Here is a 23890-nt window from a genome sequence, read left to right on the forward strand (position 1 = left end):
TTCTCTTTTATGGCTGGATAGTATTTCACTGTATATGCATATCACATCTTCTTTATCCATTCATCCTTCATAGGTTGTTTCCACCTCTTGGCTATTATAAATAAGGTTGTAATGAATACGAGGCTGCTGGTACTTCTTTGGGATAGTAATTTTGTTTCCTAAAAGTGGAATTGCTGGGTCATGGTAGTTCTATTTCTCATTTTTTGAGGAACCTCCGTACTGTTTTCCACTGTGGCTATACCAGTTTATGCTCCCATGAGTGGTGTATAAGGAGTTCCACCAACACTTGTTATTGTCTTTTTGATGATAACCATCCTAACAGGCATGAGATGATATCTTATTGTGGTTTTATTTTCCAGGAAAATGTCTCTTAATTAACGCCTTTCATTATTGGGAGCAGGATTACATAAGGCCAGGTTGTTTTGCAATACTCAAAATATTTTTCAACAATTCTATCTGGTTAAGCCTATGTTGCTTTGGAAGACAGCCAAAAGTCTTAATGCGGTCTGATTTTGTAAGTCCTGAAGGATTTCTTTGCAAGGGGAAGATCTTAGAGATTGATTTCCCTGTTTATGAGGTCTATAGAAACTGCCCTCACAGCTATTTCTGAAAGCTGGCTGGGGCTGACACTTGGTGTACCCCCAAAATTGCTTCCTGATCACTGGCTTCCTTCAAGAATGGTGATGTTCTGAGGGGGATAGGATAAAGTCATGTGTTTTCTGAAGGGAGTATACAGGAAGGAGGGCAAACATCATCTCCTGCCTCCCTAAAAGGCAGAATGCAGGAAGTTTCTCTCCCTTGTTTGACAGCATCCCTCTCCAAGTCTGGGACTGACAGAGGGCATCCTTATAACTGATGGTCCTGAAACCTTCCTCTGTCCTTCTCTCTACCCTGCCTCGAGTGTGAGGAATGCCTCAGTGACCTGGTACCAAAGCTACATCTCAATGATGGAAAATAACCAGAGAGCAGAAAGGGTCTGTAACGTGAGGAGCCCATGAGGATTCTCTGCTGTGTCCTTCCTCTGTCTTCTGCACAATTCTCTCCAGGAATGATATTTAAAGTATTTAACAACCCGCAAGGCCCCCCATCGCAACTGAGCCAAACATTAACCCTTTAGTGGCTGGATATGAACTGGGAATGGGGGTGGTCCACAAAGTCCTGGAGGGTGGCAGGGGTAGGGGGGCAGGCAATTAGATCACTCTTTACTCATCATAATGAACATTTTAAAAGTAATGACCAGAGCAAGTGTATTGCTTACTACAAGCTGGCCCTCTGCAGAACTCAGCATCTTCTTGCTTCCTGCTGGCCCCATCTGGAAGCAGAAATCTAAAGGGTGAGAGTGACTGGTGCTACTCATTGCATTTTGCCTTTCTGAAAGGACCTTACTCCCATCTGGCTCTTATCTTCTGCCTAGATGAAACCTGGGTTAACTTCTTGCCCAAATAGCAGAGAATAGTCTATCAGTGATGACCAATGGAGAGAGAATTTTTCCAGACCCTGGATCAAAACCTTTTAGTGTTTCCCAGCATGGACCTCAATATCCCCAGGTAAACCTTTGATTTCTAAGATTCCTACCTTTATTCACTGGCACGAAAAACATTCCCATTGAAAGGGAGAGAGTCACTCGACTATGTAGCCTGGGTTTATTTGCCATTGCAGAAAGGGAATTCAGGAGCCAATATTTTACCCCAAAATAGATAAGTAAATAGAGACCTGCCTCAGTTCCACAAGGGACATTGCTAGAACCCTTTAAGTCATGCAATGGCCATTCTATCTACTTATTAGTTGGTCCAATATTATTGAACTTTCTCAATTGAACTTTAAAAAAAGGAAGACCAAGAAATCTAAATAAGAAGATGATCATGAGAAAAGGGTTGAAATATATTGTAAGAGTGAAAAAGTCAACAATAAATCAGTGGTATTAGCAGTAAATATCATCTAATATAGATGAAGAAAGTATAGGTAACCCTGGGTGTCTACCATCGTCTCAGCCAAGAGGCAGCACCCTAACAAGAGCCTGCAGTCCAGCTAGGGTGGTAGCTTCATGTACACAGGGAAAGACCATCACCTCTGGCCTAAATTTCAGCAGGTCATCAGACACTGATAGATCCCTGATTAGTAGTGGGGACTTGACTCCTCCAAATCAAAAATCTGGGGATAGAATAAAAGCTTACATGGTCTCTTAACCTACTGACCCCATGTTGCCACTCTCAGGAACACCCTTGATTCCGTAACTCCTTCTCCACCTGCCCTGGCCCCTTCCTGCACCTGAACAGAGCAACTCTAAGTCTTTTCTCCTGCTCCCAAGATGCTGATCCCTTCAGAAAATAATTGCCCGAGCACAATGATGAAGCCCGAGCACACTGATGAAGCCAGGGCACATTTACCGGTCCTTGAATTGCTTAGCACACTCTGACCTCATTCGTATGGAGCCCCAGTTTCACTCTCACAGTGTCTCTCCCAGACTGTTCTCTGCTACTTCTGGCCCTTTCACTCTCAACAGACAACCTGCTCTTCTGTCTCAGTGAGAAGATGGAAACCATCCTGTGAGAAACCTTCCACTTCAAACAGACTTGTGTGCATCCTTCTCCAACATCCCTCGCTTCCCTGGATGCAGACTGGCCCCTCTCCCTCTCCTTCCACTCATGTCTTTCATCCTGTTCTCTGCCACCCACCTCTGCCTATGGTATCTTCATCCTTTCCACCATCTTCCTCCCCACTGCCTGCTGGCCTCCTTCAACCTTAACAAATGTGTCATAGCTTATTCTTCCTTCAAGCTGCCCTATTCCTTCTCCCTCTCTTTCATCTGAAAACTTCTCTGCAGAGCAGACTGTTCTTCCTTTCACTCTTCAGCCTGCTGCACCCTGGGCTCCATCACCATTGTTTCTCTAGTCCAGCCCTTGCAAGCCTGAACTCCCAGCCAGGAGTGCTCATTTCTCTTCCTACTCTAGTTCTTTCAGCAGTGGGCACTCTCTCCTTTCCACTCTGTCCCCTGCTGGCTGCTGCTGACTCTTCTGTCTCCTTCCGCTGCTGCTCACCTCTTGTTCTTTGACCTTGTCTTCAGCCTTCTCTACACATTGTCTCTGGCAATATTACCAATGCTCATGACTTCGGCTACAACGGATATGCTAGCGGCTCCTCAATGTGCCCACCCATCTCTGGCCTTGGCTTCAAAAGATCAGGTCTATAGTATCAGGACCGAGTGGCTTTCTCAAACATGGCTATCTCTACCCGCCCTCACAACATGTCCCAATTAAACTTGTTGACCCCAGAACTGGTCTTCATCAGTGGATATGTCATCATCCTCGGAGCTGCCCAAACTAGAGACAGCAGAGTGATTGCCAATGTCTTCTCTCTCTCTTCCTGTCTTCTCTCACTCTGGAATGGTGTATAGAGCATCCTCTTCTCTCACACCCCGTCTCATCTGGCACTTCTGTCCACATCCTCTACCCCAGCCCAAGTATATTACCTAGAACTCAGGAGTTGCTAAACAAATAGTTTGGAATGAATGAACGAGTGAATGGATGGATGTCATTGCCCTAGTCTAAGGTTCTGCATCTCCCACCTGAACTATTGCAGTAACTTTCTAACTGCTCTTTTAGTCTACCATCACTAGGTTTTTTCCTTTAAAAAAAAAAAAATCAAGGAAACAGTTCATGATCCCACTCCCTTCCCTGCCCCAAATCCTCATGACTGTTCAAGTTCTCTAAAATAGACTTCAAATTCCTTGACTTGGCATGTGTAGACCCTTCCCAGTCTGGCCACAACCGCCCTCTCCAGCCTCACCTCCTACCCTTCTCCCTGTGTGTGCATGGACCCCCTAAGCACCCCATGAGGGCTTCTTCATGGCACCAACCATGCTGTTGTTACTGATTGTTTACTTGTCAATCTTCCCCTGTGGACATAAGCTGTTGGCAGCCAGGAGTGTAGTTCCGCAAACATTAACCGTGCCCAGTTCAAGACTGTTACTTATAAATCTCAAAGTTCTTTGAGTAGCCAAATGGAAGGAGAGTGGTCTCCAGGCTCGCTCTGTTCTTTGGGGCTCCTTGAACATACCATGTAGTTATTACTGATCTCTTTCTGTTGCTTCCACTTGCTGAAATATTCTCATAGTCTTTATCTATTCTGTCTACAATTCCTCTTTGAAGTCCTGCTCATGATTACGCCATCTAACTAGTTTTCCTTTTTCCCACCTGGGAGAATTAGCTTCAGCTTTCCTTGGTTTTCATAGCACTTTTTTCACACATCTGTTAAAGCAGGGGTCCCCAACCCTCAGACCAGCACTGGTCAATGGCCTATTAGAAGCAGGGCTGCACAGCAGGAGGTGAGCTGCAGGCAGGCCAGTGAGGGAAGTTTCGTCTATATTTTCAGCCCCTCCCTGTTGCTCACATTACCACCTGAGCTCTGCCTCCTGTCAGATCAGTGGCCGCATTGGATTCCCATAGGGGCATGAACCCTAAATATGATGAGTTTGGATCATCATAAAACCATCCCTCCAACCTCGCCATCCTTGGAAAAATTGTCTTCCATGAAACCTGTCCCTGGTGCCAAAAAGATTGGGTACCACTGGACTAGAGAACTGTTTCATTCTAACACAGTGATTCATTCATATATATGTTCCTGTCACTATACAATGAACCCCTCCAGGGGAGGGAGAAACTAGTCACAGAAAATCATCCTACAAAGTAGTACAGTGCCTGGCATGTAATTCATATGTTTTCCAAACTAAACTAAAAAGCTAAATCATCTTGGGGATATGCAAGGAACTCAAAAACAGTGGAACTGTAGGACATGGTAGTCTCATGAGTGTTTGCATCATTATTAGGTTTCATAAATTACATGTCTGTTAACACATGGTTTTATATGTATCAAACATTGCATAACAAAGCATATTTATATCTTCTTCTTAAATATAATCCTAGAAATGTGCCCATTTTATTGGAAGGTAAATGGGGTCAGGAGCCCTGAGACAAAAGATCCTGCTGTATTTTGCCAGATGAGAAAGTTCTGGAGCTTGGTTGCCTAACAACGTGAATATACTTAACACTACTGAACTGTACCCTTTAAAATGGTTAAGAGTAGGTTGTGCATTTTTTTCCACAACTAGAAAGAAAGTAAGAGATCCTGCTGTGCTGGGCTCAGTCGGGTAGTTGTGTCCAACTCTTTGCGACCCCATGAACTGTAGCCCACCAGGCTCCTCTGTCCATGGAACTCTCCAGACAAGAATACTGGAGTGGGTTGCCATTTCCTACTCCAAAGAGATCCTGCTGCTGCTGCTGCTGCTAAGTCACTTCAGTCGTGTCCGACTCTGTGCGACCCCATAGACGGCAGCCCACCAGGCTCAACCGTCCCTGGGATTCTCCAGGCAAGAACACTGGAGTGGGTGCTAGAGAGTCGCAATTCTTCTGCAACCCAGCTAATTAAACCACACTATTTAGGTGAAATCAAATTGCTATATTTCTATTCAAATAATAGCAAATATTTTTATTCAGTTTGTTGGGAAAGGATTATGTGCTTGTATTGAGAATTTCTCTCAATATAAACAAAAGTCAGTTCCCTTTTGCTTTGCTTTGTTTTTAACGGCCTTGTAGGTATTTTATAAACAGTTTTTAAAGAATTATGTAAAGGATCATGTTTAATTCCCTTATTGAATTTCCAGGGTAGCTCAACAAATAAGCCCCTTTGTCATCACCAGCGACAAATTCCAAGGGATGAAAACTAATCAGGAAATTGATATGCCTTAAATTGAAATAAAAATAAAGCCTTCAAATATTGCCCTCCACACCTTTAAGCATAATATTTAATTTTAAGGGCCAGACAACCAAACCTCACATCACCAAAGGGATTTACTGAAGTTTATTTAATAGAAACCTAACAAGTACAAGCAGCTCCTTAGCCAGGCATTTTAGGCCTAGATTCATCGTGCTTTCTGGACCCCTTTCCAGCCTCCACCCACTCCCATCTGGACACGCCTTGCTCTGAAGCTTGCAAGATTACACAGAGCTCTGCCGTGGCCTGCCCTGCACCGCAAGCCCCAGACGCCCAGTCTGTTGTCATCTCCACCTTGCCTTCATGGCTACCCTCATCCCCTGCAGGGCTGGTCTTGACACTTGCTTGGCCCACCCACCACCATCCTCACGCCCCCGAGTGAGCTGGGAAGAAACGAGCCGTCATTAAAGACAACGGGATTCCAATATGAGATCATCGTCCATCAGTTAAAGGAAAATCTTTTAAATTCATTTCCTCATGTGAAAAATTAGAAAATTGGAACCTTATTGGCTCTAAGGTTGCTTCCTTTTATTCTCACCTAGTATAAGTGAATCTACTCCTCCCCTTCAACATGTCCTGGCGTGTGATCCTCAAATCTGGTTACACATCAAAATATGATGCAAGTAGTCAGTGGCAACATTTCCAAACAATGTCCACCTAAGCTTCTTTTGATCCTGGAGCCCCTTCCCCTTGGCCTAGTCCTATCCCCACCCATTAACATACCAGCACCTAGCACACTATTCCTTCCCAAACACCTGTAGACATACCGATGTCTGGAAGGACACTAACATTCTGCCAAAGACTGTTTGGGAAACATAATCCCAGAGAATGCTGAATTAGCTGAAAGTCATATTCCTGGGTTCCTAAGAATGGCCCCATTCCTGCCCTTCTCGAAGGGTACGTCAATGCCAACAAGCTCAAACACGCTGTGAACATCACCCCCCATCCTTGCTCAGTGTGTGTCCCAATGAGATCCACAGCCACTCCCCGTGGCTGGAATCATCTTGCTCATAACCAAGGCAAACAAGATGCTCCTCCAAGCTTCAGGGAATCTGAATTCATGGATTTTTTTAAAACTGTCTCAGTTTTGCAGTGCCTGGCACATTGTCTACTGGAGAGTATGCATAGCCATTTTTTTGAATTACCATGTAAATCATTTGGGCCTTATCAACTGATGTTAAAATTCTTGCCACCATTTTCTCTTGAGTTATGGATGAGTTTTGCCTTTGAAATAATTCTGGTCTTAAGGGAGATATGATGAAAGGCCAAGAATTATTTGGAATTTGAGTTCCAAATGCAAAAGACAAAAAAAGTTGAGCTCATTTCTTTGAAAATGTCTTGTACTACATTCTAGATCAACACCCTTGGCAGTATCCTTTACTAAACTTTTACAGTGTAAATTTATTGAATTCAAGCAGTACTTGGCCAGCTTTAATCAGCTGTGAGGTTTCTATTACATTTATACTGTTTGTATAGTAAGATTCATTTATCTGTCATCAGCTAGTATCTCATACTTGCTGGACATTCTCCACATTGCATTGCCTAGTTTCCCTTGGTTTCTTGATTTTAATTAGAAAGATATTTATTATAAGGTTAAGGAATCAGAATTGAAGTCTAGATTGTAAAAGCAAAAGAGCAAGCATCTCCTTCCATCCATGAGACTAAAGCCTTTTGTTATATGGCTTTTCAGATCTCATTGGCATTTCTTCTATACACAGCTCTCTTCTGATGGCTTCTCTTCACACAGAACCTATGAGGTCAGTGAAAGTGAAAGTGAAAGTCGCTCAGTCGTGTCCGACTCTTTGCGACCTATGGACTATACAGTCCATGGCATTCCCCAGGCCAGAATACTGCAGTGGGAAAGCCTTTTCCTTCTCCAGGGGATTTTCCCAACCCAGGGATCGAACCCAGATCTCCCACATTGCAGGTGGATACTTTACCAGCTGAGCCACAAGGGAAGCCCAAGAATACTGGAGTGGGTAGCCTCTCCCTTCTCTAGCAGATCTTCCTGACCCAGGAATCAAACCGGGGCCTCATGCATTGTAGGTGAATTCTATACTAACTGAGCTGTAAGGCCAGGGAGGTAGCAAAAGAGTTGGAATTAAGGTATCAGTCCAGAAGTCCCATAATATGCGATGTTTTGAATCAAAAGCTCCAAATGACTTTAAGCATCTAAATACATTTATTTGAGTTAACCCCTCTGAGGTGGTGCTAGTGATAAAGAACCTGCCTGCCAATGCAGGAGATGTAAGAGAAACGGATTCGATCCCTGGTATGGGAAGATCCCCTGGAGAAGGAAATGGCAACCCACTCCAGTATTCTAGCCTGGAGAATCCCATGGACAGAGGAGCCTGGCAGGCTACAGTCCATAGGGTTGAACAAAGTCAGACATGATTAAAGCAACTTAGCATGCCTCCTGAGCATGCAGGAGGTAATCATTTGCAAAAAAATCGATTACTCCCAGCTGGTGATACACTAGACCTCACAGAAAAATAAAAACAAAAAATTCCTGGAAAAAATGTATAATAAAAGTTTGTTTTAAGTGCATAACCAGGATCACAAGAAAACAGACATTTCCAGGGACAAAATAAAGTTCTGGAAATTAGGTGCTTAGCTGACCCTAAAGCAATGGTGATTTTCTAATCTCAATAACCTAGACATTTGGTTTCATAACTTTACATAAGTCCATAAAAGTTTGAGAGTAGGACTGAATCTTCTGCCTACAGCTGAGACTTTGAGTAAAAGGATGGGCTGTGAGTTTAATGTGTGTATGTGTGTGTCCCTAAAAATTCAAAACAACAACCTCTCAGTTTTAGAGTTCAAATATATATTACTTTGGGTTCTATAAGTTACAAACTAAGAGAAAGGGATTCACAGTTTAGAAGTACTTAGGAATCTGCAAAATGAAACTTGAATCCCCTCTGGCAGGCTGATCCCTTAGCTGAGTCTTCATAAGACTCCCATAGGTAAATGCAAACTGCACATGAGTTCACAATTGAAAATTACCCAAAACTCAAGGAATATTATTACTCAGATTCCTTGGTGTTTTACTATGCATAGAAAGCACAAAAGACCAAAAACCAGTTGAGAAAGTCAGGCCCTGTCATTTGTCCTTCCTGTCCTCTTTACAAAATCAACAATGGTTAAGCAGCAGATATATCAAAAGTTCTCTAAATACCATTATTTCTCCCATAACTTGAAGGGTGTTTCTAAAAATGTCACTTCAAAAATACAATAGCCAATTATGATACAGATAAAAAAATTTCATAGAGGGAATGTATCTCAACATAATAAACCTACAGCAAACATTATTTTCAGTGGTGAAAAACTGAAGCATTTCCTGTAAGATCAGGAAGACGACAAGGGTGCCCATTCTCACTACTGTTATTCAACATAGTTTTGAAAGTCCTGCTGCTGCTAAGTCGCTTCAGTCGTGTCCAACTCTGTGCGACCCCATAGACAGCAGCCCACTAGGCTCCTCTGTCCCTGGGATTCTCCAGGCAAGAATACTGGAGTGGGTTGCCATTTCCTTCTCCTAGTCACAGCAATCAAAGAAGAAAAAGAAATAAAAGGAATCCAGATTGGAAAAGAAGAAGCAAAACTCACTGTTTGCAGATGACATGACACTATACATAGAAAACCCTAAAGATGCCACCAGAAAATTTCTAGGGCTAATCAATGAATATAGTAAAGTCACAGAAATCCCTTGCATTCCTATACACTAACAAAGAAAACTCAGAAAGAGAAATTAAGGAAATAATCCCATTCACCATTTCAACAAAAAAAATAAAATACCTAGGGATAAATCTACCTAAAGAGACAAAAGACCCATATGCAGAAAACTGTAAGCCACTGATGAAAGAAATCAAAAGCAGTACAAACAGATGGAGGGATATATCATCTTCTTGTATTGGAAGAATCAATATTGTGAAGATGACTGTATTTCCCAAAGCAATCTATAGATTCAGTGCAATCCCTATCAAACTACCAATGGCATTTTTCATATAACTAAAACAAAAAAATTCACAGTTAATATGGAAACACAAAAGACCCTGAACAGCCAAAGCAATCTTGAGAAAGAAAAATGGAGCTGGAGAAATCAACCTTCCTGATTTCAGACTATATTACAAAGCTACAGTCATCAAGAGAGTATGGTGTTGGCACAAAAACAAAAATATAGACCAATGGAACAAGACAGAAAGCTCAGAGATAAACCCCTGCATCTTTGGGCACCTTATCTCTGACAAAGGAGGCAAAAATATATAATGGAGAAAAGACGGCCTCTTCAGTCAGTGGTGCTGGGAAAACTGGACAGCCACATATAAAAGAATGAAACAAGAATTCTTCCTAACACCATACACAAAAATAAATTCAAAATGAGTTAAAGACTTAAATGTAATGCCAGAAACTGTAAACCTCTTAGAGGAAAACATAGGCAGTACATTCTTTAACATAAATCACAGCTAGATTCTCTTTGACCCTACTCCTAGAGTAATGGAAATAAAACAAAAATAAATAAATAAATTAGACCTAATTAAACTTAAAAGCTTTTGCACAGCAAATGAAGAAATAAACAAGGTTAAAATGGGAGAATGGGAGAAAATAATTACAAATCAAACAACTGACAAAGGATTAATCTCCAAAATAAATAAGCAGCTCATACAGCTCAATATCAGAAAAACAGCCCAATCAAAAAATGGGCAGAAGACCTAAAGAAACATTTCTCCAAAGAAGACATACAGATGGCCAATAAACACATGAAAAGATGCTCAGCATCACTAATTATTAGAGAAATGCCAAACAAAACTACAACGTGGTATCACCTCACACCAGTCAGAATGGTCATCACCAAAAAATCTCTAAACAATAAATGGTAGTGAGGATATAGAGAAAAGGGAACTCTCGTGCACTGTTGGTGAGAATATAAAAACCGATACAGCCACTATGGAGAACAGTATGGAGATTCTTTAGAAAACTAGGAATAAAAAACTACCATATGACCCAGCAATCCCGCTACAGGGCATAGACCCTGAGAAAACCATAATTGAAAAAGACACATGTATTCGTTACAGCACTATTTACAGTAGTTAGGACATGGAAGCAACCTAGATGTTCATTGACAAATGAATGGAGAAGGAAGCTGTGGTACATATATACCATGGACTATTACTCTACTATAAAAGAGAATGGATTTGAGTCTGTTCTAGTGAGTTCTAGAGCCTGTTATACAGAATGAAGTAAGTCAGGAAGAGAAAAACAAATATCATGTATTAACACATATATATGGAATCTAAGAAAATGGTATCAGTGAATCTATTTGCAGAGAAGGAATGGATATGCAGATATAGAGAACAGACTTATGGACACAGTGGGGATGAGAGAGTGGAACAAATGGAGAAAGTAGCATGGACACATATACACTATCATGTGTAAAATAGATAACTGGTGAGAAGTTGTCATATAACACAGGGAGACCACCCTGGCACTCTGTGATGACCTAGAGGGTTGGGGGGAGGTAAGGAGGTGATATATGTATATTACAACTGATTTGAGATGTTATATGGCAGAAATCATCACAACATTGTAAAGCAATTTGCCTCCAATTATGTAAAGTTAAAAATAAAATTAAAAAAAATAATAATAATTTGATATAAAAAAATAAATTTAAAAATAAAAGCAAAATAAATAAAATGTCAATTCTTTATGGAATTTTAGCCCCATGAAAGTAACAGCCTAGTGAGGGAAATAGGTTCAGAACAGAACACCCAAAGCCTTCTAAAGTAACACATTTTTTAACATTAATAATACACTAAAATTTTCTAGCATTTTAAATGCTTTAAAGTCTTAATTAAAGTAATGTGTGTATTTTAGTCATTCACTCAGTCATGTCCAACTCTTTACAACCCCATGGACTGTAGCCCACCAGGCTCCTCTGTCCATGGGATTCCAGCAAGAATACTGGAGTGGGTTACCATTCCCTTCTCCAGGGAATCTTCCCAACCCAGGGATTGAACCCAGGTCTCCTGCATTGCAGGCAGATTCTTTACTGTCTGAGCCACCAGGGAAGCCCAATTAAAATAATGCTACAGTATAAATAGCTCTATGCCTCAATTTTTAAAGTATAAACACATGAAGTTTCATGATGGGTTTGAGTATTATGTAGCCCCATGCCTTTGAGTTAACAGGACGGAAGGAAGGACATTCTTAGGATGAAGTATCACAACAACAGAGGTGGACGGCTGTGACTCATTGTCTTGTTATTCCTTCTGCACTGGCTTAAAATAGAAACCCAGCTTTTGATGTCTTGCCAGGGTCCTCTTTTCTTAACAACAAAAAAAAGCTATTTGTGTGATTCCAAATAAGAAAAAAATGCCACAGATTTGTTTTTCTGCTGCTCTCAGCATTATAGCCTTTTCTTCATCCATGGCACATGCTTCTAATCTCCTGTAAAGCAAATGATGGGCCCCATGAGTTCCATTCTCCTTTCTTTGTGTTCTTCAGTGTGGTCTCTGATGAAGCCCTCAGGGGTCCATCTGTTTCCTTTGCTCTCAGGGTTTCCTCTGTCTCTCACGTCTTCACGAGTTCTACCAAAGCTTAAGATTTTCCTCCTTCCCTGAATCCCTGGCTTATTTAACCAGGACACACGTTTGTGTTAAGGATGCTATAGTGAATGTTTTAGTGAAGAAAAGTACACATGCTCACAAGGGTGATATGTAATTGCATTGCACAGGGGAAAACAGAAGTGAGAAAGCAGATGAGGTGTGTGTGTGAGAGAGAGAGTTTTGTGTATTTCTTCCAGGTCACTACTGACAACTGGACAGCATCTTCATGTTCACCTGATAGCAGCTGGTACACCCAATATAATTGGCTCACACTTTTAAATGGTTAATGTTATGTGAATTGTACCATAACCAGAAAAATCTAAAATATATACAGGCGTACTTCAGAGACAGTTCTGTTCCAGACATCACAGACCAGAGTTCTCCCCAGTCCTACCATGACATGCTTACAAATATATCTGTTGAGGGATTTTCCTCTTAAACATTTCGTTAAGGATTTCTTCACCCTTATCCATCTTCTCTTTGTCCCTCCTAGTGAGGAAGGAGCTGACAAGCCCACCCAAAACCGAGAGGAAGCTCCAGAACCTTCTAAGAAGGGAAGTGGCCCAAATCAAGCCTAAGTTTGGTAGTGCTCAGCAGCTTCTTGTGTGCATTCTTGTAAGAAATAAAGATCCTCCAGTCATACTAGTTAGAAGCCCAGAAATTATGCAATTAACTTTCGATTACATTTAAAAGTATGACAGAAAACACTGGGTTGTGTGAGACCCCATAATGGAGACCTGCAGACGTGCAGACAAAGCAGGGAACACAGCAGGCATTTAGGCAGAAGATGCTCCCAGTGAGAAGCAGCCAGGTGCGTGGAATGGGCAGGAAGGTGACAGGAGGCTGAAGTGCAGAAGTGAAGGGGAGGGAGGTGGCGAGGAGTGAGGTAGGGAAGTGGGGGGCCCTGTCTTACAGGTCTTGTGGGGGCCAGGGCAGTCTGCATTTTATCCTGTGAGCCTGGGCCACTCTGTGTGTAGCAAGGCCGCAGTGGGCTGTAGGCTGGAGAGCAAAGCAGGCTGTTGCCCAGTTGCTCCTCCAGGCCACCTGGGCTCAGGCCCTCGGGCGGGTGAGGTGGGGAGGGCTGATGTGGCTGTGTACTCAGAGCACTCCATTGGGTGGCCCAGGCGCTGGTCTTGGTATGAAGGTTTGGCTCGCTCACAGGCAGCCCATCCAGCTTCGAGGCTTGGAGTAATCATATGACTTCAACTCAGCCTGCCTGGATCGCACTTTGAGATGCTCTCTTGCCATCACTTCAGGGTGGGGTTGGGGGGGAGTGGTGTTTAGGGGGCGGCAGGCGGTGCTGGAGGCAATAGGAAGTCTTCTTCATTCCCACTGAATGCAGCCAGACACCCAACCCAGGAGGCCAGATGGAAGTGCTTAAATCCTGTCTACCTGAACTTGTGGCATTTTTTCAGAGGCTCAGGTGGCCAGTTTACAAGTATGTCAGAGTGGAATCTAGATTATAGATTACTCTGCTTCTGATTAACACTTAATAAATCTTGCACTTTGCTTTGTCTTTTGGGTTCCCCTTGGGACATTGTTGGCTGTAAAATTCAATAAATATCCAATAAGACACTGTGAACATAAGCTCACAGATGGGTTGGTCTGAGTGGTGGGCCACTTGGCTGATATCTGCACTTCCTAGCTGATGTCATGTGCTTAAAAATACGTGGTAAAACACACTGCTGCTGACCCCTGTGAATACCCTGGCCACTGTCAGGCCCCTCTGGCCACTGTCTGAACATCAGCCTCCTATCTCACTCATTTTATGAAGCTCTGGCTTGTAGGCTGCACCATCTGGAAATCACCATACATAGTCATTCGGTATATGCGGGGCGGAGGGGAGGGGAGGGCAGGCAGTGTTAAGTGAAACCTTCATTAAAGATGTGATAAAAGCAAGAGACAGTGACTATAAGAAAGGGAAAGGGGACTAATAATAGTATGCACCATCTATTGAGCACCCACCCTGTTTCAGAGCAAACATTATTGCTCACCGTGACTCAGTTCCTGCAAGGTTAGTGTTATTGCTCCCATTTCACAGAAGTGGACAGTGGAGCTCAAGGAGGTTCGGAGACTTGTCTGATCTTCACAGTCAGAAAGAGGCAGGTCTGGGGTTCACAAGTGACAACTACTCTGTACTTCCATGCAGCAAGGGGCAAGGCTGATTGCATTTTGAAGACAAAAGCCCAGCTGCTCTGCACCAAACCTCTGTTCACCTCGGGTACTCCTCAAGCACATAGTTCACAGCACTCTTGTCGACATCTGTCTGTGTTCCCAAGTCTCCTGCTCTCCTCTCACTCCCTTCCCTAAGACTGCCCTGAGAGAAGAGATGCATGCCAGATTGTTGTCCCTGGCTCCTCACTCCTCCTTCCATTTCCTATTTGAAAATCACCACTGCCTCTGGGACGATGGGAAGTCTGCATTGGGCAGTAATGACCCTCCTCAGCGGAGAAGGCAATGGCACCCCACTCCAGTACTCTTGCCTGGAAAATCCCATGGACAGAGGGGCCTGGTAGGCTGCAGTCCATGGGGTTGCGAAGAGTCAGACACGACTGAGCGACTTCACTTTCACTTTTCACTTGCATGCATTGGAGAAGGAAATGGCAACCCACTCCAGTGTTTTTGCCTGGAGAATCCCAGGGACGGGGGAGCCTGGTGGGCTGCCATCTATGGGGTCGCACAGAGTCAGGCACGACTGAAGCAACTTAGCAGCAGCAGCAGCAGACCCTCCTCAGAGATTTTTTTTAAAGGAGTTTGGAGCCAGTGTTGAGTGGGCAAGAAAAACCATGGCTTTGTACTTTACAAACACCTTCAGCAGGTTTCTCACAATGGCCAGGAAATGGAAGCAAATACAACAATAGTTTGAAATGATCACCTCTGCCTCTTGATTAATTGAATACCATCCTTTTGGGTGACTGAGGGCTCAGTGCCCTGGCTGGTGTTAGTAGAACCTCAAGTGAGTAGCCTATCTCAGCAACAGAGATGACATTACAGACAGTGGTAGCATGGGTGACAGCAGTGGGCATCAGAACCCAAAAGAGGCCCCAGAATAACCATCAAATGAAAGGTGGGATGTGCTCAGTCGGAGGGATGGGGAGGAAGAGCTGCCTAGTAGGCAGCCTGCTCTGTAGCCGGTAGAGCTCTCCAATCAGATTAAGAAACTGGTCCCATGGACAGCACCTGAGCACCCATCCACGAAGTGGTTCAGGCCAGCGATGATGCTAACACATCAAAAGATACATAATGACTTTTGTATTTTCCAGAATTCTCAGGAAAAGGACTGCATGTTGGGGTCCCAACATTCTGATAATAAAGTTTGGAGTGTGAGAGGACGGAGGCTTTGAGGGATGTGGTAGTTGTTCAGTCACTAAGTTGTGTCCCACTCTTTGCCACCCTATGGACTACAAGATGCCAGACTTCCCTGTCCTTCGCTATCTCCTGGAGTTTGCTCACATTCATGTCCATTGAGTCGGTGATGCTATCTAAACATCTCATCCTCTGCTGCCTGCTTCCTCGTTTAACTTCAGTCTTTCTCATCATCAGGGTCTTTTCCAATGAGTTGCCTCTCCCCATCAGGTGGCCAAAGTATTAGAGCTTCAGCTTCAGTCTTCCCAATGAATAATCAAGGTTGATTTCCTTTAGGATTGACTGGTTTGATCTCCTTGCTGTCCAAGGGACTCTCAAGAGTCTTCTCCAGTGCCACAGTTTGAAAGCATCAATTCTTCAGTGTTCAGCCTTCTTTATGGTCCAACTCTCACATCCGTACGTGACTATTGGAAAAACCCTAACTTTGACTATATGGACCTTTGTCAGCAAGTAATGTCTCTGCTTTTTAACACACTGTCTAGGTTTGTCATAGCTTTTCTTCCAAGGAGCAAGCATCTTTTGATTTCGTGGCTGCAGTCACCACTGCAGTGATTTTGGAGCCCAAGAAAATAAAATCTGCCATTGTTTCCACCTTTTCCCATCTATTTGCTGTGAATTGATGGAACCGGATGCCATGATCTTAGTTTTTTGAATGTTGAGTTTTAAGCCAGCTTTTTCACGTGGTAGAGTCAGAGTGAATAAATGGCCAAACTGCCTTGTAAAAATTTTTAAACAGAATTAACTTAAAGGTGGCAAGAGCTTTCCTTTTATGAATGGATGTCCAAGTTGGAGATAAAAATGAGGACAGGTGGCTTACTGCCACCCCTCTGTCCTCCTTGCTTGTCCTTCTCCCATGTGTTACCCATCCTCTCGTTGGTTAGAAGTGGCTCCCAATTGCTTGCCTTCCCAAAGTGACCACACATCTCTCTTTAACCCAGATGATGCAGTGTTTGTGGAGTCCAGTCTTAGAATATTGATATGTAAATCTTTGTACCTCTTCAGTTTCAAGGCCCTGAAAGGAATCCCTGGTTAGCCCTTCTTTGCTGCCTTCTGTTGGGAATCAGTCTGCCTGCCTGTCACACCCTCCCTCCAAGAGTACCACCCGGGGCCAGCAACAGTTAATGGGATTGCCAGCAGTCTGAGTGTGGCCCATACCTGACTGACCTCTGCAGCACTATCTTAACTTCTGTTGTGTACCATTCTTGTTAGATGTGCAGCGGTTCGGGTGGACTGGTGAATGAGTCGATGCAGGAATGACTAGATGAATAAATGAGTGAATACATTTGCAGGACATTACCTGGGGTAAGAGATGAAACTGTTACCTGTGGAATATTTTTTTCCCTATACAAAACTATAAGAGGCACAGTTGAGTGTGGAGCCCTCAGATGGATCATGCTGTAATTACTGAGTTAGTCTGCCCAGAAAGACACCTGCCTTGCTTGAACCCATTACGGTGGTAATTATGGCCATACCACCCAGGTACCTTTGGAGCAGGTGGCTGGAGATTTCTACTCATTTGTTCTTTTTTTTTTTTTCCTTTTCAGATTATCAAGGAGGTCCCTCCACCCCCTGCTGAGGAAAGTGAGGTGAGTGACCAGGTGGGCTGGGTGGCAGGGTGGGACAGAGAGCTGACTGGGCTGGTCCCAGGCTCAGGCCCCCACAGAGCAGAACTACATCAGGCCTAGACTCCCACTGCATATGAAGCAGCAAAGAGGGAGGTCTTTGGCTCTTTCTTAACCAAGGATAAACAGGAACTGATCTGAACTGACAGCTGGAGGCACAATGGTTTTTGGAAGGTTTTCTCCCTGGAAGAAAAAATTGAGATGTGAACATAAATGGTTTTCTCAGTACAATTATTTGGAGCCCTGAGGTACTGATTTTTCCTCCAAAACAGATACTTGCTGGATCTCTTCTCCCTGAAGAGACAATGCTTTTTGTGTGTGGATCGGAGTGAATTTGCCACATTCTCCAAACAATCAGTGATTCTAGGAACAGACTGATGCTGAAGTATTACATTTTCCTTTAATTTAAAACAATGTTACCTAAAGACTTGCCAGGCAATAAAGAAAATTATTGGAGCCCCCTCCAGTATGCTAGTATTCTGGCCTTGTATAGGATATTAGATCCTCATCATTGGAAAGGAGAAAAATGTCTTAGATTCCATCGTAAATTGCCCAATAAGCAGATGTGGTCATGTGTGGCCTAGAGGCGTTAAAGGCTAATGGTGAGAAGGAGCATCCCTGGGGAGCAGTGCCTGCCCAGTACTTTTCCTAGTCCTCTGATTACTCCTGGGATAGCTGGCTTCCCTCAATGTGGCATTCACCAATTTAGAAGCCAGAGTACAGGTCTGCAAGCTGAGTGGGATCCAGAGATATCAGTGAGGTTTGCAGTTCATTTTCCTTAATCCCTAAGGTAGGTTGCATGCAAATTGAGCACCACCCCCTCACTATTCCTCTTCCCAATGCCTTTGTCAAATTTCCTTCATACAGAAAAAAAGATAATGATTAAAATTCCATGTGGCTCTTATATCCTGAACTATAAGCTTGTAAGCTAAGGGATTTAATAACTGCAATCAATTAAAGCGCATCTTGTTGGAATGCTAACTTTCTGCCCAGAAATCAGTGGAGGAAATTACATTGCTGTGCACAGCTAAGGGAGGGAAAAAAACTCTCCTGACATCCACAAAAGCCTCTTCTTAATCCTTCAAGAGAAAGCACCGTGGCTAGCTCCCCCGGTTCCAATTTGGCTGTGGTTCTATTGTGTGCAGCTGTGTCTTATACTCCCTGAGAAAAATAGGGCAAGAAACTCTCGATGAGGTTGCTCTGTTTGCCCTGAAGTGAAGAATGTTCCCTTCACTCATCATGTTCAATCAGCGGAGTTATTACCCTTTCTTCTGCCGCTGGCTCTGCATTTGCTTTTGGAAGGTGATGTGGCAGCCACCATAGCCAAAATACACCAGGGGTCTTAGGTCCAAGACTGTGGGGTATGGTTGACCCCAGGCCCCAGCATCTAGCATAGGACTCCACGCACAAAACAAATGCAATAAGTATTTGTAAAGTGAAGTCCCACAATTCTGGAGGAAAAAAATAAAGCCCAAGTCAGTAAATCACCGAGAAAGAATAGCTAAACGCAAAAGAAGACAAGTAGTTGGATTTTTCCAGTTCCATCCAATATTCTTATGGGAGTCATACTTTCACCTCTAGAAGGCAGACCTGAGCTACAGTGACAGCCTGGGGGCCCTTGAGACCTAGCAGGCTGTGTTAGATCTATAGGAGCTTCCAGGCTGGCCAGGGCAGGCTAACGGGGGCGCTGATTCTCTGGGTATGCGTGCTGGTCCTGATTGCTCCTTGGCCCTGTGAGCTCAGCAGCCCTCATCTCCTTCCTAATGTGTTTTGGCAGAAAAAAAGAAAATAATCATAAAAAAGAAATCCCACAGAAACAATGACGTAACCCAGCCCATGAAAGTATTTTACACGAAGCCCTGAATCACAGTCTGAACCTAGACAACCTTCTCCACTCTGGCTCCCTGTGTTCAAATCCCACCAGCCCTTCAAGGACAGCTCCTGTGCTCTAATTTCCTTTCACCACAGCTAATTTCTCCTTTCTGTATATTCCCAGGGTATTTTATTGACGTTTTCCTTCTGCATCAAAGTTTAAGATTATTAGCTATACGTGAAGGTCAGGAACTGTATCTAATTGATCTTTGACTTATCCCCAAAGGATTTACAATATCTAATATTTAATTAATAGCCAAATGAGGTTAAACGCTTTCTGCCATATATATGAATAAGTATCAATTATCCAAACTTTCATCAGCTCTATAAGCATCATATCCTAAAGGTAATAAATATGCTGAGAAAATGAACACAACTTTATAATAAACTCTCAGTTATCCTCTTTATTCTTGTTGTTTAGTCACTAAGTCATGACCAACTCTCTGTGACCCCATGGACTGCAGCATGCCAGGCTTCCCTGTCCTTCACTATCTCCTGGAGTTGGCTCAAACTCATGTCCATTGAGTCGGTGATGCTATCCCAACATATCATCCTGTCGCCCCCTCTCCTTTTCCTTCAATCTTTCCCAGCATCAGGGTCTTTTCCAATGAGTCAGCGCTTCACATCAGGTGGCTAAAGTATTGGAGCTTCGGCTTCAGCATCTGTCCTTCCAGTGAATATTCAAGGTTTATTTCCTTTAGAATTGACTGGTTTAATCTCCTTGCTGTCCAGAGGGCTCTCAAGAGTCTTCTCCAGCACCACAACTCAAAAGCATCAATTCTTTGGCACTCAGCCTTCTTTATGGTCCGACTCTCACATCTGTACATGACTCCTGGAAAGACTATAGCTTTGACTATATGGACCTTTGTTGGCAAAGTGATGTCTTTGTTTCTTAATATGCTGTCTAGGTTTGTCATAGTTTATTCAAGAAACCTCTGTCTATAGTTCTTCAGGCACTCTGTCTACCAGATCTAATCCCTTGAATCTATTAATCACTTCTACTGTATAATCCTAAGGGATTTCATTTAGGTCATACCTGAATAGCCTAGTGGTTTTCCGTACTTTCTTCAATTGAAGCCTGAATTTTTCAATAAAGAGCTCATGACCTGAGCTGCAGTCAGGTCCAGGTCTTGTTTTGCTGGCTGTATAGAGCTGCTGCTTCTTCAGCTGCAAAGAATATAATCATCTGATGTGGGTATAGACCTTTGGATGATGTCCATGTGTAGAGTCATCACTTGTGTTGCTGGAAAAGGGTGTTTGCTATGACCAGTGTGTTCTCTTGACAGAACTCTGTTAGCCTTCGCCCTGCTTCATTTTGTACTCCAAGGCCAGACTTGCCTGTTACTTCATATCTCTTGATTTCCTCTTTTTGCATTCCAATCACCTATGATGAAAAGGACATCTTTTTTTGATGTTAGTTCTAGAAGGTCTTGAGGTCTTCATACAACCAGCCAACTTCAGCTTCTTCTACATCAGTGGTTGGGGCATAGACTTGGATTACTGTGATGTTGAATGGTTTGCCTTGGAAGAGAACCAAGATCATTCTGTCATTTTTGAGACTGCACCAAGTACTATGTTTTGCACTCATTTGTTAACTATGAGGGCTACTCCATTCCTTCTAAGGGATTCTTGCCCACAGCAGTAGATATTGTGGTCATCTGATTAAATTCACCCGTTCCCACCTATTTTGGTTCACTGATTCCTAAAATGTTGATGTTCACTCTTGCCATCTCCTGCTTGACCACGTCCGGTTTACCTTGATTTGTGTACCTAACATTCCAGGTTCCTATGCAGTATTGTTCTATTCAGCATCATACTTTACTCTCACCCAACACACCCATAGCTGAGCACTGTTTTTGCTTTGGCCCAGCCACTTCATTCTTTCTGGAGCTATAGATTCCGAGCAACTGACAGTGATATTTCTGTGTATAAAGACAAGACAAAGAAAAATTACTTGAAATTTCAAGCTCTCCACAAAAACAAGAAAGCTAAATTTTAGCAACTAAGAAGAGTATTTCCTGGGTTTAGGGTCTTTGCTAATTGGCAGTAGGCTGAGGACTCCTCAGTATCTCCAGTTATTCCAAATAATTGGCAGTTTATGGAAGAATCAGTAATGGAGTACTTGACTTGCTAATTTAGTTCTAAAGGTCATCACCCTCCATGCATTTTCTGACTGTTTGAGAGGGAGAGGGACATGTGTTAAGTGAACTGACACTGTGTGAGCACCCAATTAATAATAAGCACCTGGCTTTAAATGATGGATTTATTTCCAGGTTTATCATCATGCTCACTGATGCTAATGATTTCTCTGTGGCAAGAATTTCTTAGATGGGAAAACTGGGCTACAGAAAAATTAAACACGTGTCTTGTTGTTTTGAACTCCTTAACAGCAGCAGACCTGGTCCCTCTCACAGCTGTGTCTACACAAACAGCCAGACTAGCATCCTACTGTGGAGGGGTGAAGAGCCAAGTTTCTGCCAGGCATCTTTTTTTTCCAGTGGACATATGACACATCCGATACACACATGCACAAATACACCCTTACGTACACACATGTCTGCTCCAATCAGAAGTCCTAGAACAGACCCAAATTCAGTCTTCTATATTAAGTAGTTTAAAAAAATAAACACACAATTGCTTTAAAAAGTGCACACAGAATTCTTTATTGAAAAACACAGGACAGTCATTGCGTTAATCATTATGTGTATGTAATCAGATAGGATGGTACCAAAACATATCAGTTAAGTCAACTGGGATTTTTTTTTTTTTTTTTTTTGCACTTACACAGAACGGTTGATGAATTTTTTTGACTCACCAGTTCATTTTCAGGAATTCGTCTCCAAGACAGACACTGAAGCTAACCTCTCTGGCTTATCCCCAGAGACTTCTGAGGACACAGTACAGCCAGAGCTACTTAAGGTCGGCCCTCCAGAGCCTCTCAGACCTGGGAGTTTTTTTCTGTCCTTTAGTTCATATCATCATCCTCACAAAACTTACTCTTCTATAAATGTAAACAATCTCACTGACAGTTGCATTCTATTTTTCTCAAAATAGAACATGTTGCAGTGGAGGTACAACAATTGTCTGAGTGAGTGAAGGAAGGAATGGACAAATACAGGGCCCTTGTTTGGGGGTATGTAGGGTTTATCATAAGGTTTTAAGATGTGCAATAGTTCAAAGAACTTTTTAATGAATTCAGAGGCTGGTTTAAAACTATTTCCTTGGGCTCCATTCTAGTTCAGTTATGTTTTCCCTTCTATAGATGGGTCCTACTGTTACCCATAGTGAACTGGAGATTGAGAGCCTATTTGGATCAAAATGGCCATTTGGTTCTTCTGCCAGATGGATATCAAAGAAGCAGGAATGTTAAAGAACTTGTAGACTGAGTCTCAGAGGGCCACCATAGACACAACTCTAGGGGGCGCTGTTCACAGCATGGTCTGCATGAGGAGTGAGGGATCCCCAGGATCAATAATCTCACCCCTCTCCTTGCTGGTTTGCTTAATGACTGACTAAGAGGTCAATATTTGTTGAGTGAGTGAAGGTCAATACAAGGAACTATGGCAAACACAAGAAGGGAGCACTGAATTCCCTGGGGAATCAGGGCGTTCTTCATGGAATAGGTTACATTTGAGCAATATCTTAAAAGATGGCTAAAAGAAGCAGGAGAAGTTTGTTTCAAGCATATGGAATTGTGAATGTTGAAGCATGGAGCTATATGTATAAAAGCCAGGCATGATTGGAAAGATGGAAAAAGTGCAGTGCGTGCAGGCAGCAGAGGACTAAACCAGTCATGGACTCCCAAATGTGTGCATCAGACTTCTATTTTTCAGCTCTTTCTTGTCCAGGTCTGCCTGGATGAACAGGTCAGAACAAGCCTCCCTATCTGAGTCATGTGCTGCCACTCAAGCATCAGCCAACTGGATGTCTGGGGCCACCACATCCTTTAAAATTTAAACAAAACTTCCACTGATGGAAAACCAGCATCCCTTCCTAATGTCTGCGGTTGCTCCAGGCACCACCGCCTCCTACTACTTGCTTCTTCTGCCTTATCTCCTCTTCTTCCTTTGCTGGATACCATCTAACAAATCAGATCCCTCTATTCCCCAAAGGCACCACTGGCACAAAGCCATCTGTGTAGGAAGTTTTACTGATGGCTTAAAAGTACCAGTAGGTTACAATACAGGGCAGCCAATTAAACAGAATATTAAACAGCCCCTTCTTTTTTATTTTTAATTTTTTTAACACCAAAAACATTTTCTATTGGGGTGTAGCCAATTTGGGAGAAGGGGATGGCACCCCACTCCAGTACTCTTGCCTGGAAAATCCCATGGACAGAGGAGCCTGGTGGGCTGCAGTCCATGGGGTCGCACAGAGTCGGACACGACTGAGCGACTTCACTTTCACTTTTCCTTTCATGCATTGGAGAGGGAAATGGCAACCCACTCCAGTGTTCTTGGCTGGAGAATCCCAGGGACGGGGAGCCTGGTGGGCTGCCGTCTATGGAGTCACACAGAGTCGGACACAACTGAAGCGACTTAGCAGCAGCATAGCCAATTTACAATGTTGTGATAGTTTCAGGTGAACAGTGAAGGGACTCAGCCATACATATACATGTATACCATCCCTGTCATCCCATTCCTGGAAGGTTCTACTGGC

General features: G+C 43.1%; 1 protein-coding gene across 1 annotated transcript in view; it reads left to right on the plus strand.

Moving 5' to 3' along the window:
- The window catches only part of ANTXR1 (ANTXR cell adhesion molecule 1), a 258924-nt gene that overhangs the window by 157217 nt on the left and 77817 nt on the right, over positions 1-23890 (plus strand). The window contains exon 14 of the mRNA XM_006049074.4: positions 17282-17323. Coding sequence (XP_006049136.1) covers positions 17282-17323 — 42 coding nt within the window. The remainder of the gene's footprint in view (positions 1-17281; positions 17324-23890) is intronic.

This window comes from Bubalus bubalis, chromosome 12 (genome assembly GCF_019923935.1).
Source record: "Bubalus bubalis isolate 160015118507 breed Murrah chromosome 12, NDDB_SH_1, whole genome shotgun sequence".
Lineage (NCBI taxonomy): Eukaryota > Metazoa > Chordata > Mammalia > Artiodactyla > Bovidae > Bubalus > Bubalus bubalis.